Source organism: Amblyomma americanum, chromosome 6 (assembly GCF_052857255.1).
Source record: "Amblyomma americanum isolate KBUSLIRL-KWMA chromosome 6, ASM5285725v1, whole genome shotgun sequence".
NCBI classification, from domain to species: Eukaryota; Metazoa; Arthropoda; class Arachnida; order Ixodida; family Ixodidae; genus Amblyomma; species Amblyomma americanum.
The window spans coordinates 45,017,942-45,034,160 of record NC_135502.1 but is presented as its reverse complement, the minus strand read 5'-3'; the positions used below and the strand labels follow the sequence as shown (position 1 = coordinate 45,034,160).

Genomic DNA, 16,219 nt, shown 5'->3' with positions numbered 1-16,219 from the left:
TCAGAGGTAGGTTACATCCGATGTGCCCACATGTGACGGCTGCCGCCATTTCCGCTTGCGCAGGCCCTCTAATGCTAACGCATTATTAAATAATAAAAAAACACCATGACTTACCTTCCTCGGGCGCATTTTCCTGCGGCAGCACGTCAGGTGCTAGGCCTGAAAGGAGAGACAAGAAGATAAATTTCTTGATTTGTATCAGTTTCTTTAGAGTGACTGGGAAGGCATCATACCATACTCTAGCAGGGTGTAAAAAAAAAAACAGAAGGGACGACAGTATCGTTATCAGTGTTGGGAATGACCAAGATCATTTTGTACAAGTTTTGTAGCAGGCAAAAATTCAATTTAGAGCAGCTTCCCCACGTTTTGTAACAGGAGCCTAATACGCAGAAGTAAGGGGAAGTGTCATTGACTTTAGAAGAAAATTTTTTCTGCGAAAGCTGTAGAGAACGTTGCGCCCATTTAGGTTTTTTCCCTCAATATAACTTCAGATTCGTTTCATTGCTAGGCATAAAAAGAAATACTGCGAGAATTAGAAACTGTAACGCGACTATATGCGCTCCAGCATCGCTAAGTTCGCACCCTGAAACTCGCTCCGATTGTAAGAGCGCGGTCAACAGAAAGCCGCAATGAGTAAACACGCCACCAGTCACAGTGATCGTTCCAGGATGAGAGCCGACACTTTTCTTTGTTAGAATGTTGATGCTCGAGCAGAAGCGCGCCCGCCACGGCGCCCCTGTTTCACGGCATAGCACAGATTTGTTGCAGTCCATCATAGCCGCGCCTCTTGCAATGAAGCGTGTTGTCGCCATGCGCGATCTTCGCCTCAGGGGGCATCACCATTTTCCTCCGCCCATGGTATCACAGTTTGAGACCAAGAGACTTGGTTGAGGTGATTTCCTCACACTTAAGCTATAATTCACGCTCGCGTGGCGGGGGACGCCTGGTAACGACACAAGCTCGAGATCATGCGTGCAAAATGTGGTCATTGTATCCTACTTAAACCAACCAAATGTCTGCCCTGAAAGTTAGAATTTACCCAGTTCTACAGTACAAACAAACCAGAAGCTCGGACATTGATGGCATGCGTAAATGAGGTCCGTGAAACAGAGCATTAAACTGAATACCTCCTAAACCTTATTTGCGGTTTCTACCGACTCTATGGGAGGTGTGCCTGTGCTTCGCAAAGGCCTGTTAAATATAACAGGCTCAAAATATAGCACTATTTAGGCATCCTAAAAGCAATTTGTCCTTTCTATCCATTCGCCGAGCTCATTTCGGACAATGTTGGCAGGCCAGTTGAGACATGTGCGCAAAACCAACGCACGCCGTGTACTCATAGGTGGCAAAAAAAAAGACGAAAGCGTATTGGGGTTGCGCTGGATACAGACTGTCAAGCACTGAGAGGAGAAGCCACAGTCACACGCATGTGCACATTAGGCGGTAACGTCCGTCACCGCACACTTTCCGCAGCCATTAGTATTTTGGTGCAGCCAGCATTGGCGCAGTTTCGTTAAAAGCGACCAAATTGTAACGGCATGTAGCGGGCTCAATGCAACGGCGCAGCATTCCCAGCACTGAGCTATGATGTTTTCTTCTGAGTGAGTTTCTTTCACGCCTTTAATCAGTCCGGCTATTACAAGTTACAGTTACAAGATACAGATACAAGTCACAGTTACAAGTTACAGTCCAGTACGGAGACAGGAAGAGCCGGTGCCTTTTGTGGCCTCAGCTAATCAGGAGAGCATGTATGCACGTTAGAAGAAAAGTTCAAAGTAATTTGGCATGTTTCTACCACGTGCCTCATGTGGATCGCTCAGTCGCGAAATGTGCCCCTTTCAATGTTAGGGAACTATTTTCTGCTTTTCTACTCGTCCCATCAGAAATGCGCAAGCATTAATGGACACTGTGTGCGAAAGTTAGCGAGCGGCTCAGTGTACCGTTCAGTGCAGCCGTAATAGTGCACCACACTACAGACCCTACAAAGCCCGAAAATCTGCATTCGTTACGATATATAATCACACAGGCGGAGCACCGAAACAAACTTTCACGCATATATGTGAACTAGTACGAGTGGTACAAGCCTTTCAGAAAATGTCGAGAAACTAGTGTGGAGGTTTAGGCCACGTACGGCGCCAAAGCAAAAATATACCACTATATTTAGCCTTTTTTTTTTTCGGTGAAATACGGCGATTAAAGCGGGAATTACGCTGCACAGGACTAACACGGATTTCATACATTCTGTTTCAGGTTTTTCCACGCTGATCGCCCAGAAATCTTCTCCGTACAAGGGAGCCTGAGCATCAGGTGAGAAGGAATACGTGGCAATCCTCCTATGTGCGTACGTTGAAAAAAGGGAGACACGCTGTGTTTAACAGGAGACTATTAGAGTTCACCATCCTGCGAAAGCAGTTATTCCAGCCCGCTAACAGCAAATTAATCTTTCTTTTTTTTCCCCTACACAAAGTATAGGACGCTAAAAAGCGGTGAAAATAAGAAAAAAAACTGAAAAAAATGAGGCGCGCTTTAATTCCCCTAAGACGAATTAAGTGCACCTTCATGTAGTGTAAACACTACTCTGCATATTACTGCCAACTAAAGGTTAATGCATCTGTAGGCAACAAACCACCGCGGTGGGCTGTGAGGCAGGCCGTAACGGAGGAATCCGGACTAACTTCAACCACAGGGGGTTCTTTCAGCATGCGCCGAAATCTCAGAACATGGGCGCCTCTAATAACGCTCCTACCGAAATGCAGCGAAGTGGGTTCTCTTCAAGTGTACAGCTACAAGACCCAAAGCGAAAATGAAAGTCAGGCATCAAAGGTCACTCGAAGAAGGGCTGACAGTATTGTAAAATAAACAAGGCGAGGCAGTGTGAAAAAAACAGGACGCCTAGAGAAAAATAAAACCCGGAGGACACTTAAGCTCCGTCTTTAAGGGTAGGATTCGATAACGTTAATGGGTCCTGTGATCAGCTCCCTCTAATATATATATATATATATATATATATATATATATATATATATATATATATATATATATATATATATATATATATATATATTGAAAACGCTTGAGAAAGGACAGGCTCTGTCCGAAACGTCGACTCAAAATAAATCTATGGCTAAATGAAGCTTTCCCAACTTTATATATATATATATATATATATATATATATATATATATATATATATATATATATATATATATATATATATATATATATATATATATATATATATATATATATATATATTCAGTAGGCGTTTCCAATGCGCCAGTTTACAAGCGAAGTACAGTATTACGACAAACGCGACTGTTCGTTTTAAATGTTTGGTTTGGTTTATGGGGGTTTAACGTCCAAAGCGACTCAGGCTATGAGAGACGCCGTAGTGAAGGGCTCCGGAAATTTCGACCACCTGGGGTTCTTTAACGTGCGCTGACATCGCACAGCACAGGGGCCTCTAGAATTTCGCCTCCATCGAAATTCTACCGCCGCGGCCGGGATCGAACCCGCGTCTTTCGGGCCAGCAGCCGAGCGCCATAACCACTCAGCCACCGCGGCGGCTCCTGTTCGTTTTAAAGGTTTATTGTGCCAATAATAATTGGTTTTGGGGAAAGGAAATAGCGCAGTATCTGTCTCTTATATCGGCGGACACCTGAACCGAAGGGATAAAGGAGGGAGTGAAAGAAGAAAGGAAGAAGGAGGCGCCGTAGTGGAGGGCTCCGGAATAATGTCGACCACCTGGGGATCTTTAACGTGCACCGACATCGCACAGCACACGAGCGCCTTAGCGTTTTTCCTCCATAAAAACGCAGCCAGCGTTTTTCCTCCATAAAAACGCAGCCGCCGCGGTCGGGTTTGAACGCAGGAACTCCGGATCAGTAGTCGAGCGCCCTAGCCACTGAGTCACCGCGGCGGGTGTTTATTGTGAAAACAGTTTCGGGCATAAATAGTTTTTATACTGCATACCCTTTATATACAGTTTATATACTTGCATATCCTAATGATGGTTTAGTCATGTTGCAACCTTCTAATCACAACCTTTAAAATGCTTTCATCACTTCTCTATTCCGCCGCTTCCGGTGTGATGTAGCCACCATTCCGACCAGTCCCGAGTTTCTCGACACAACGCCGACGGACTACGCCGGGTTTTCTGCTGACCCTTAACGCTATCGCGTTAAAAGGACGTGTTAACGCAACACACGAATACAAGTTCTGTGCAGCGTTGTAAACCACAGAAGACACCGATTAAAACCAGCGCACTAATCTCCTTCGCAAAAAGGTTTTTTTTAATCATTTGTTACTTCGAATGCTAAACCACTTTCACCGTCCAGAGTTGGTCAAGTCAACGGCAGAAACCTGTAACCAGAAAGCCGCAAAATCGGGAGAAGGACTATGCTGTTGCTGGCCACTACGGCGTGTTCAGAATCACGCCGTGTGTTCAGAATCACGCCGTGCAGCTGAAACCAACGAATAAGCAAAAGAGAACTTTTGACCAAACTTAACGACAAAGTGTCCACCGATTACTCCACATCGCGGAACGGTTCCGAAGCGGCGACTGTCTCGCTCATAAATACGAAGGAGCACGAAACAAGGGCCAAATCGCCGTCAGCGAAACACCCTACGGAGTAACACACAGCCCCGACCATAACTGGTCTCGAGCGGGACAGGGAGCTTCGCTACACGGGCCACAGGCCACAGAAAAACAAGGCGGGAAAATGCTGCCAAAAACGAACACAATCGCTCCTCCCCTCTTATTTCTCGGATTGAAAGAGCCAGTTAGGCGTTAGCTTCTCGGGTTTCCAGAAGCCCCATCGCTTGAGGGAAAACACTCTTCCGAGCCAGCGGCAGCGGCAACCGGTGGAGAGCGTCGTGGAAAAGCGGCGACGCGCACACCACAAAAAAAAAAGAAAGCAAGCCGGAGACAGAGCGGGGCACCGCACAACCCCCTGGAAAACGCAATTTGTTCCGGCGGCATCGTGCCGCGACTTCGACAGGTGCGCGTGACCCGAATGTCACCGCCGCCGCGGTCGCGCCTCCTCGACAGCCCCGGGGCGTCCGCCGCGCAACGGTCGTGCACGCCGCTGCGGCTACGACGACGACGACCCAGCCGCGGGCGATGTGCGCCTCTGGAAAATCGCGGTGCCGACACTTCCCGGTCCGCCGGAGACCCGAGCGGCGAGCGAAGGGGGCGCGCAGGCGGCCAGACGCGACGCGTCACCGTTGTTGGATGCAGTGGAAGCCGCCGCAAGGACGCTATACCGAAACACACACGGTTGCGATCGTGCGATTCGGGAAACCTGACCACCCGACGCGGTGGCTCAGTGGTTAGTTACCGGGTTCGAACCCGACCGCGGCGGCTGCGTTTTTTATGGAGGCAAAACGCTAAGGCGCCCGTGTGCTGTGCGATGTCAGTGCACGTTAAAGATTCCCAGGTGGTCGAAATTATTCCAGAGCCCTCCACTACGGCACCTCCTCCTTCCTTTCTTCTTGCACTCCCTCCTCTAACCCCTCCCTTACGGCGCGGTTCAGGTGTCCAACGATATATGAGAGAGATACTGCGCCATGTCCTTTCCCCAAAAACCTATTATTATTATTATTATTATTATTATTATTATTATTATTATTATTATTATTATTATTATTATTATTATTATTATTAAATAATAACCTGACCGAGAAATGATGGAGAGGACGTTACGAATGATCGAAGGAAAGGTGCAGTAACTGCTGTCTCATTCTGGGTGGACAACTGAACCACGCCTTCGGAGAAGATGATGGTAGTGAATTTTCATGGCGCAAGGGCATCTGCGGACAAAGGGCGCCATGGCACAAGGTATTTTTCGTTTTGCTCAAGGTGCGGTCAACGACCCATTTCACAAGCATTTCACCCTGATTAAGCCGAGCACCGGACCAGGGGAGGTTTGTACCCATTGCAGCCTTGAGAGAAGAGATGAGGAGGAAGCCGAAAGAGTACGGGCTAGTCTAGTTGAATACAGCTTTTCACTGTCAAAGGACCCCCTTCTCATGGCTTGCTAGCGTGATAATGCACGGAGTAGCGTGCCAGTGCAGGAAGGGGCTATCCCCTTTCATATGCTACTCCCTGCACTGTCCCGCTAGCATGTTCATGAAAATCAGCCGACGCCATTGGCTGGAAGGGGGTCGTTTGACAGAGAAAAGCCGCTTTTTTTCTTTACTTGTATCCGACTACTGCCACGTGCCCACAGGAGAGTAGAAAGAAAAGTGAAAGTAAACAAAAACAACAATCAACAACAGGGAAGGAAAGACTCCTCACGAATCTCGGAGCAGATTCCCATCAGACATATCCCCCCTAAAAGGTTGAAATAGTGGAGAGAGAAAATTCAGGAGAGCATGTTGTTAGGCGAGTCGGTCGTACATCGTTGAGTAAAGGTACTGCGCAAAATAATCTGCGCAAGCCAGAAATCTGCATTCTGTCTGATAAAGTCTTATCGAGGTATCACTCACGCAATCATCTCTATTGTTCCTAATGAAAAAAGCGAGAAAATTGAAGAGCACTCGGGTTCAATTCCAGACTCCAAGGTCGCGTTTCGTCAGAGGCGACGCACGTCAGTGCCCGTTAAAAGATCCCCAGATGGTCGAAATTATTCCGGAGCCCTCCACTACGGTCCCTCTTCCTCTCGCACTCCCTTCTCATCCCTTCCCTCCCGACGCGGCTGAGGTGTTCACATAGCAGTAACAAAGTCACTGCGCAATTTCCTTCCCACAAAACTCAATTTTTCACTGAACCGCACCAACAACTACGGTGGTCGCAAGTGCATTTACGAAGAGCTTACAACCCAAATCAGGGTTGCTCGTTTGGGCAATGGTTGCCCCAGCCTGGATGCTTGCTCGCTATCACCACATGGAAATAGTAGAAGAAATGGAGGGCCCCTTAGACTCACGAACGGAATAAGCCAGCGACTAACGGTTTTTGCCACACAGTTGTGCCCCGATATTTTGCCCTAACTGCTCTTCCGCCAAAGACCCAAACATTTACTGCCAGGATTTCATCGTTGACCTACTAATACACTGTACAAATAATCGCGTGAATCACATTTGAAACACAAACGCGCAAACAGAGTTCACTACGCGGAGAGTGTTTTACCAACGGTTCCAAACGCACATTAGTTTTGGAGGGGACAGGCGCTGGCCTTGACACACTCATGCACGGCACTCATAACGTATGCACAAAATAAACATGAAAGTCATAATCTTTTATTCGTCGCCGTAACGTCCCGCGCTTACTGAGCGCTCAACCGCCCCCGGTCATTCCCTCCCCATTTACAAGACCAAACACAACGCTTTACAGTGAAGTACTGCTATACACGACATAGCCGATGTCTAAAGCGTGGAGCCAGACGAAGCACAAACGCGCAGGCCAGCTTCTACGACTAAAAGCAAAGACTCGCGGAGCCACGTTTGGCCAAATATTTTCCGCGCTTACACGCAAGGCACGCCTGTGCATATACCGCAGACGTCGTCATAGCTGCTACATAGCTTCGAAGCCGGAGCTACAATCTCCGAAGCAGGGACGAAACATGCCTTCCCTCGCATGCCTATCGGCCGCCAAAGCATGCTGCACACAACGGCCCGGGACTGGGCCAGCCTCCGCCGCGAGGTAACTGCCGATAGGATTAGCGGGCAGGCCGTTTTCCGTTCGCCTAACACCCTGCGACGTCCCCACTGGGGAAGGGGGGACAAACGTAGGGGAGAGAGGGGGAGAGAACAACGGGATGTGACCGTAATGCGCGCTGATCTCGGGAAAGCTCATAATTCCGCCCGTACAGGACCAGCGCAACACTCCCTCCTCCTTTTCTCTAGCCCGCCCAGCCACCTCCCGAGGCATAGACATAAATATATCTATACGTTGTCGTTGTCATCGTCAGCGTAGTGCTATTTTCCCGTGCCCTGTCGTCGGGGCTCGAAGAAACGTGACCCGCTTCGAAAAAGAGGTGTTACGATTCCGTCGCTCCAGGGAATCTGTACACAGCGAAGGGATCAGAATAACCGGAGGGGACGGAGGCTGCCGGAACGGGAGGAGAGAGACAGGACAGGGATAATTCGTTTTCGTTCTTTTTTTTTTCCCCTTCCCGACGGCGTTAAAGAGGGGACGTCGCAGCGCGACTTAAGCAAATCAGCGTCGGAACAGCACTTCCTCCTGAGCAGACACGACAGGCGTGACTACTAAGAATACGCTGCGCGTCGCTTTAATCAAGCGACACGTAGCAGAGGCGATGTTCACGAACATGGCAAGGTCTAATACTACGTGCGAAAGACGGGAAACACTTCCTTTACACCACCTAGTAAACAATAGGTGACAGGGCTCTATGTTTGCAAAAGACGGGTTTCTTCAACTACGCAGGAAGAACGTGACGTGCATAACGATGCCGGTGCCATATAAGAAGAGCGAGAACTGTTTCGCACCGGAGCTTCCGCGCTCTGCATCAAGGTTTTACCACAGCGAACCTTGACCTTGCAGGGGCAAGGACATTTCGGTGACGACGAAACCTCTGCGTTCAGAATCTACCGCAAGTTAGCGCGGTGGCGTTTTCGAGGGCACGCGAAAGCGTCGACGTGTTTCCTGACAGTAAGAACGTTAAGGTTTGAAACACTTTCTCTTTTGAGACTGAAAGTCGACAAACTACCGCTACGACTGTCAAATAAAAAGGGAAGGGGGGGAGACACCAGCAGTCTTTTCTGGCGTACGAACGATGACAACGCGCACATCCTAAGCTTAATTTACAACACTGAGGGGTGTCACGCACGTGGCAAGCTCAGTGGGAGAAAAAAAACTGCAAAAATTAATGCACCCTGCCGAGAGAAGCGACAGCACCCCAACTGGCGACAGGCAATAAGAGAGCGGCGAATGAAGTGAACGGCCAAAGCATCACGAATCACCGAGCGTTCGAGTCAATTAAAAGGGGAAAAAAAAAAAGACTTCGAAAAGTATCGGGCTGCCTGCCACCTGTCTCGTTTCGTCGAGCGAATAACGTACTGAAGCTGCAGCGCTACGTCAAGTCTGCGCTCCGACGCCACTGAAGCGAAGATCGGCTTCCCTTAATTACGCCTGGGACCAGCAAGTGCCGCTGGGAGGTAATACCTCCAGAAGCGGGCGAAAGAGTGGTGCAGAGACTGAGTAAAAGTAAATGAAAGAAAGGAACAGCGCGGCGCGAGAAGCAGTTACCGCAACGGTTCCCTCGTTAGAGCTTGACGCGAGCATGAAACGCTGGTTAGGCAGTACCCGTCCAAAGGATAGATAATATAAGTGTCAAGACAGGGATATATGGAAGAGAGATGCCTACACGAATAAAAAGATCTAATACAAGTATGAACCGCGACGCTCTTCTAATTTTGGTCGTGAAAGAAATTCACGTTTCCGCCCAACAGCAGCCAACGTAGAAGCTCGATGCGGAACAAGTAGCGCACTTGGATAAAAGCACGAACTTAGATGTACGGCGCTGGTAAGGCTGTCAACGCAGCTACTATGATTGACGCATAAGTGAACGTACAGGGGACGCCTTAATTAGTAGTTATAAAAAAAAGTGTACAGGAAGAAAATGGGTAGAGACGGCTGCGTAACACTACAACGAACTGTGAACGTAACAGTCTGTACAGACTGCAGGCATAAGTTATCAGTGTGCGTTTCTTGCAGCGAAAGACTACCTGTTTCAAACCACAACTGCGCTCAAACTTATAACCCTCTTATTGGCTTGTTATGAATCAGAAAGCCCAGAAAACGACAAAAAAAAAAGATATCACTCTCAGCTTGAGCGAAGTTCAAACTAGCATGGGCGGTGCATCTTTTTTAGAGACTGCCGCATTAGCTTCCGAAAAGGGGGCTAAGGTGAAAAATAAGCCAACAAAAACGTAACTTCCTCGGAAATACTCTGAACTAAAATCCTACTGCCTGCAGCCCTTATGTGTGCCACCACCCGAGAGAACTTCTCAAATCCAGGCTGCACGGTTCGGCCGCGAGGAGTATTTCCCCAAGGCAGCCTCGTTTCGGAGGCTTCACTAGCCCCCTGCCCAGCAGAGTGCGCGCAACTCTACGCCAATCCGTGGTACACGTGACGCAACCAAGCGCAATCCCACGGGCATCCAGTAATACAAGCGTCGCCGTGAGAACGAGGCCTGCCCGCGGGGATGCCAGCGAACCCTTAGTTTGAACGCGACCAAAGGTCTTCGCTTTGGATATACTGAGTGCGCGCAACGGGCCAAGTATACAAACACACCACCAACAGCAGTTCGACAAAAGTTCCCCGCTCTCCCGACGCACCCTGCAATTTTCACGGCGGCAGCCGGCGACGGGTCCGTTGTTAGCGGACGACAGTTATTAGCTCGGACACCGTCAGCCAACCGGCGAGCGAGAACGCAGACGCCGCCAGGGTGTGCGCGGCTCCGCGCTGACACGCGCGCAACCGCGCCCTGGGAGCGAGAGGAACAGAAGGCAATCGGAAGCGTTGCCATGGCCACCGAACACAAAGTCGCGCCGTCACGGAGCGACGTCATGTGAGCGGCGACCCCCGCTTCCTTGTACAAGGAGCAAGACAAACGTCCTGGAACGGAGAGTGATTACCAGGACCCGCCAGGCGGTCTGATCTCTGGCTATTGCTGGGCACTGTACGTTCCTGCAGCTCGAGGAAGAGGGAGCGTCACGTCTGCCGTCCGCACGTCCGGGGGAAACTCGGCCTTTTATCTATAGGCGAGACTTTCTCCTGGCGAAGAAGGAAACATAAGAAGAGCGCGGGTGTGGGTGAACGACAGGAAGACGGCCCGTTCGCTGCTGTCTACCACTTTGGGCGTGGCTACCGCTTTCGGCTCGGTGCGATGACGTAATAAGTTGCCGAAGCTACCGAGCAAAGTGTCGTAATAAGCGTTTGAGACAATAAGCGCGACACCTCGGTGTCAAATATGTGAACGACCAAAATGTAAAGTGGATGGTGCAACAAGAATATACTCTAATCAAAATGGTCTGAAGACTGCTTATAGGTTTCTTATGGACTCTATTGGCTTCCTACAGAATTTCCTTTTGTTTATTCCTAGCCAATAGACTGTCCATAGACAATCTATAGACAAAAGTCTACTAAAATTGCATTGCCACAACTATATAGACTGTCTACAGACTGCACGTATGATTTGTATTGACAAGCCTATGACGCCAGCCCACATAACGGCTAGAGACTTTATAGACAAAAGATTATGGACAGTCTACAGACTATCTAAAGAAACTTCTCTAAGGGTACAGCTACAATAAGTACAGAAAAGCTCCAATCGAACACGATAAAAGCACATTTGCTTTCTGACCCGAAGTGTGCTCGATCATTTGGCAACGTTCGTGTCTATCTCTATGGTTTTCCTTGTTATGCGCGGTTCAGACGCATGGCGCGATGTCTGATGTCTCCAACGTTTGTCACACTTGCAGCCTACTGTCGCGGAACGGCCTGACCTTCCTTCCGGCACGTGGCATGCAGAAGTAGAAAGAAGGGGAAAACGCAATGAAACGCCATACATATCAAGTCCACGCGACAGATGTCGCCCGTAAAGAGCGGCGATTTTCCGAGAGGAAATAACGCCGGATGAGTTGCCATGGGAGCGAAAGTACTTCCGAAGAGGCCGGCACATCCCTTGAGACACGCAGGAGTCGCATTATTCGTGTTGCTCCTTTGCTACATTACATAAGACTCCATCGTTCCATCGACAGCTGTGTCTTGGTTATTCTTTTTTTTTTATCTCCTTTCTTCTTCGGTGGATCAATTGCGGCTGGGGCGCAATACTTCTTTCTTATACGAACTATTCGGTGACACTTTGCCGTTATGCCGTTTTACAGGCTTCCTCTTTCTTTATTATTCACCGTGAGTCGTACTACTTTTCAAAGGCCAATGCCCGTTAACTACCATACCGACCACGTGAAACTTATCTGGTAGCCACCAAATATCTGCTGGCTTCTTGCATCCTACTCTTTGCGTCAACTCATTTCATTTGAATTGTAGATTTTTACTTCCTGCAGCTCCTCTGCGGGCCACCAGGCGCACCATAGTCGACGACTCCGGTTTTTTTAACACGAAAAGAAACCTGGCGCAGCCAATCACTACAAAGGGTAATCAACTGCGCAGTTCTCACCAGATTTGCTATAACTGCACTGCATATAAACACAGCACATGAACGCATAAATGTAACTTCCCAAGCGGCTACCACTGGTCCCTGCAGCAGTGGTAAGCAGTAAGCTGCGGCGCTTGACATCAGACAGGTTGACGACTGCCTTAGAAAGGACCGTGTTTTGTTGTTGTTTTTTTGTGTGTGTCGGTTGAGTCGCAAGCACGTGGTGAGGCGCAGGACCATTCCTGCTAGAACCCAGAACCCCTCCGTGAGCCAAAAGTGGAACGGAGTGCAACAGTGAAGAGAGAAAGTGCAGGCAAAGTGTAGGACTGCGTGGGTGCGTGGGTGCACTCTTCAGAACTCCCTACAGGCGAGCTAGCGCTCAGTCCGTATCTGAGACACGTGGCTTTCAATACACATAACAGTACAGCGGCGCACACAAAGTTAATCTGCAATACTTCGTACGCAGGCGACCAAGAAGGCCATTCGGAACTATTCCATTTCGACAGCAAAATAAACACAAGGTACAAACCCGGTTGAACCATCAAAAAGCAAAAAGAAAAAAAATATGGCAACAAGCTAAGTAATCAACTACGCATTACGTATACCTGCAGACACCGGTAACCACAAACAGCATGCGGCGCTTTATTCTGAATGCGTTTTCATGTTGTGCACAAGCAAATATTTTATGAAGAAAGTGAAGTCGCAGTAATTCGATACCCGGGATTCAAACCTCGTGGACATGGGGTCCAGCAGGTGAACATCATGATGAATGAGCATTCCGCGGCGGCTCGCAAAGCATGTGCCGCTGCAGGGATCTGAACTGTTTTCTTCTTGCCCGAGGAGGGAATTCACGCCAGCTCATGCATACCCAAAGAGGTACAGCCGCGAGTACTTCCCGCGTACTTCACGAAACTTCAGTGTGAAACCTTCTTGCTTGATATAAAATGTAGGAAAGAGATCTATTGAGACATAACCTTGTACTCGTCCCATATCCTTGTTTTGTTTGTTTTCTGTCGCATTTTACCTATGACAAGTATTATACCCCTTCGCCTATATTTATGTCCGTGCGCTAGTGGCAAGGAGCTTGTGTTTATCCCAGTTTACAAATCTATGAACAAAAAAAAATCACAGATTTAAAAAGGTGAAACAAGGTGCGCGTTGTCACCTCCCCCCCCCCCCATAAAAACACGACGCCTAAACAAAGAAACAAAAACACAAAAAAACGGAATGACTTAAAAGGATGCCGCTCAAGGAGCCGCTAAAAGCCGCAGTCTTCTTAAGTGCAAGTACAAAGCCAAGCTTTGTAACAAGCTTTGCAACTACGTGATGGCTTTTGCGCCTAAAAGCAGAAAGAGCTTTAGAAGAAAAGAAAGAAGAAACAGAAGCGGTTCGCTTTTATAGAACACTTAACATCTACCTGGCCCTCATTGGCGCACGACTCGGGGAGAGCAGGTTCGTCCTTTTTGTAACGCTTCACAAAGCAACACACAGACTTCCCTACAGGAATGCGTACACGCAAAAACAAGCGAATGGCTGTAAAAAGAAGTAAAGCAACGCTAGCCACAAAATTGCATCTCTCGCCGTTTTCCTCGTCTCAACGTTTACGACGCAGAGAGGGGAAAAAAAAAAACTTTTATCTTCAGATACGTCGCTCTTCCACGAAGGCGCGAAAACTTGGGCCCGTATCGTATAAAGAGCGAGAAGACTTGTAAGGTTACTGCGTCACGTAAACAGAGGACCAGAATACACGGATCACGCGCCAACGAGGGACAACTTCACTCGTTTCCACGGTAGAAATGTAGACGTACGAAAGTGAAGAAAAAAAAGAAAAGAGAAATCAAGGAAAGAAAGCGAAACGAAGGAAGAAGAAGAAAGGTCACCCGCAATGCCCGCGTTATGTTCTGACGACGCAAACAAGAGGAGAGCACTCAATACGAAAGGAAAGCAGGGACAGCGGCCCGAGCTGGGGAAGAAGCCATATAAGGTACAACGCGAAACGCGGCGGCCTTAAGCGCGTCGCGAAGCTCAAAAGCAGGAAATGTGGGGCCAGGTTTAAGATTGGCCAAAACGTCGTAAGAAGAGAGGCGCTTCCGAAGCGTTTACTGCAGCCGGACGGAGAGGACGGCGCGTGAGGACGAGTTTGCGTCCAGCAACGAAATAAACGCGAACAAAATATGTAAACAAAATTTCGAACTCAAGTGCGAGAGATACACAGGGAGGAAGGCCACTTGCGTTTATAGAGAGAAAACAAAAGAGAGACATTTCGGCAACGGCTTCCGTCATCATTCACCGGTTTGTATGGATCGGATTCCAGAGCCGTTTCGGGGCATAGCCCCCCGTACCCCCATTTCTGTTCTCGCAAAATAAAGCTCTCTATCTCGGATGGGGCTAAAAAAAAAAAAAAACAAGGAAAGAGGGGGGGGGGGGGGGGGGGGCACAAAAACGACGTTACACTGGAAGGGGAAGAAGAAAGTGGAATTCCTCTTAAAAACTCGCTACCCGAGACCCCACACTCAATGGGAAAAGTCAGCGAAAAGATAAAACAGAGCGAGGGAGAGAGAGAAACCAGTGAAATCGCGGAGCTTCCGACGAGAAATCGCATCGTGACGACGACGGCGGGGGCAAAAATAAGTTTCGGGGGTCAGAAATAACAAAAAAAAGAAAATAAACAGAAAACTGGGGGTCACATTTCCGCCAGCCATCGCCAGCAGGTCGTTTTCTCGCAGACGATCGAAGCGCCGGCGATTAAACTTTAAGCAAGACTTACGATCGCCGCACGTTGCGAGATGTACGTCACGGACATATCTGATCCGTCGATATATGAAATGAGGTGGAGAGAGTGAGGAAGGGGACGCCGGAAGAGGGCGGGGGGCGTCCAAAAAGAGCTGGTCTGGCCAGCCATTTCTCAGGGTCCAGAAAGCGCGCCCCGATGGGCGAGCGCACGAATTGTGTGTGTGTGTGTGGGGGGTGAAACGAAACTTCTGTGACGGCCATCCTTTCACGGGGAAGAAGATATAGGGCAGGGGCCATTTCTTCGCGGCAAGGCCACGCACGCACAAAGTGACAAAGTGCTGCTGATACACTGTAATGACCCCTTGATGACTCCGGCGTGTTCCTATATACGATGTGGCGCATTCCTGACGATTCGGTTCTTGCAGTTTTTCGTAGCCCGTGCGGATGCGCGACACAAAACAAGTGGCGCGAAGGCGTCGTCGCTTCACTCCTCTTTTTTAAGAATGAGGACCAAAATACGACGCCCATTTATAACACGATCGCCAGCACCGTCAACAACAGGGCAAAAAGTAGGCAGCGCGACGAAGACGACTGCCGCAGGATTCGCTCACAACACCTTATGTCAGGAAAACACCGTGGACAAGAAGTTCTCAAAAAAAAAAAAGGTGCGGCTTTCATGCGTGCTACTTGGACAACAGCGGCAACGTAGAGGAGCGGGAAGCGCATGACATCGCGCAGAAACACAGCACGCTAAAATAATGGCTAGAAAAACCAGCGATCAGGAGCTGGGACACATTCTAAAGTTTTCTTTCTATCTCTCTGCAACATAACCTAAAAACCTTATAGAAGCAGCGTTTCGAATGCGCCGAAATGCAAAAGGTGTCCATGCGCTGTACGACATCAGTGCACGCTAAAGGCTCCCAGGTGATCAAAAAATTATTCCGGAGCCTTCTATAACACTGCCCTCTTTCTCACTTCCTTCTTTCACCACCTCCTTCATCCCTACCTTCACGGCGCGGTTGAGGTGCACACCATGAAGTGAGACAGTTATCGGGTCTTTCACTTCCTCAAAACACATACGAACAGAAACTCCCACGGTATTCTACCCCCCGGGGCTAAATTACCACAAAGGATAAGTCCTCCCCCCCCCCCCCCCCCAAAAAAAAAAAAATGCGCTCAAGCGCATACTTTAAGGCGGCCGCATTGCGATGTAGGCGAAACTAAAAAAAAAAAGCCCGTGTGCTGTGCGATGTCAGTGCATGCTAAAGATCCTCGGGAGGTCAAAATTATTCCGGAGACCTCCACTTTCGCACCTCGTCCTCTCCCCCTTTCATTCCCACCTCATTCCCTTCCCTCACGGCGC

At 48.8% G+C, this 16,219-nt stretch overlaps 2 protein-coding genes across 3 annotated transcripts in view; one reads left to right on the top strand and one right to left on the bottom strand.

The window, feature by feature from the left end:
- timeout (circadian regulator timeout) overlaps window positions 1-16,219 on the bottom strand; it is a gene marked incomplete in the record, with an annotated part of 289,956 nt that overhangs the window by 210,985 nt on the left and 62,752 nt on the right. Inside the window, 1 exon segment of the mRNA XM_077669310.1 lies at window positions 111-159. Coding sequence (XP_077525436.1) covers window positions 111-159 — 49 coding nt within the window.
- Window positions 1-16,219, top strand: part of LOC144136736 (uncharacterized) — a 116,862-nt gene that overhangs the window by 76,255 nt on the left and 24,388 nt on the right. The window contains exon 2 of one of the 2 annotated variants that reach the window (XM_077669311.1): window positions 2,251-2,307. The gene's annotated coding sequence lies outside the window, so the exon portion shown is untranslated. Of the gene's footprint in view, window positions 1-2,218; window positions 2,308-16,219 lie in introns of both variants that reach the window. The other variant, XM_077669312.1, reaches the window with a different exon arrangement.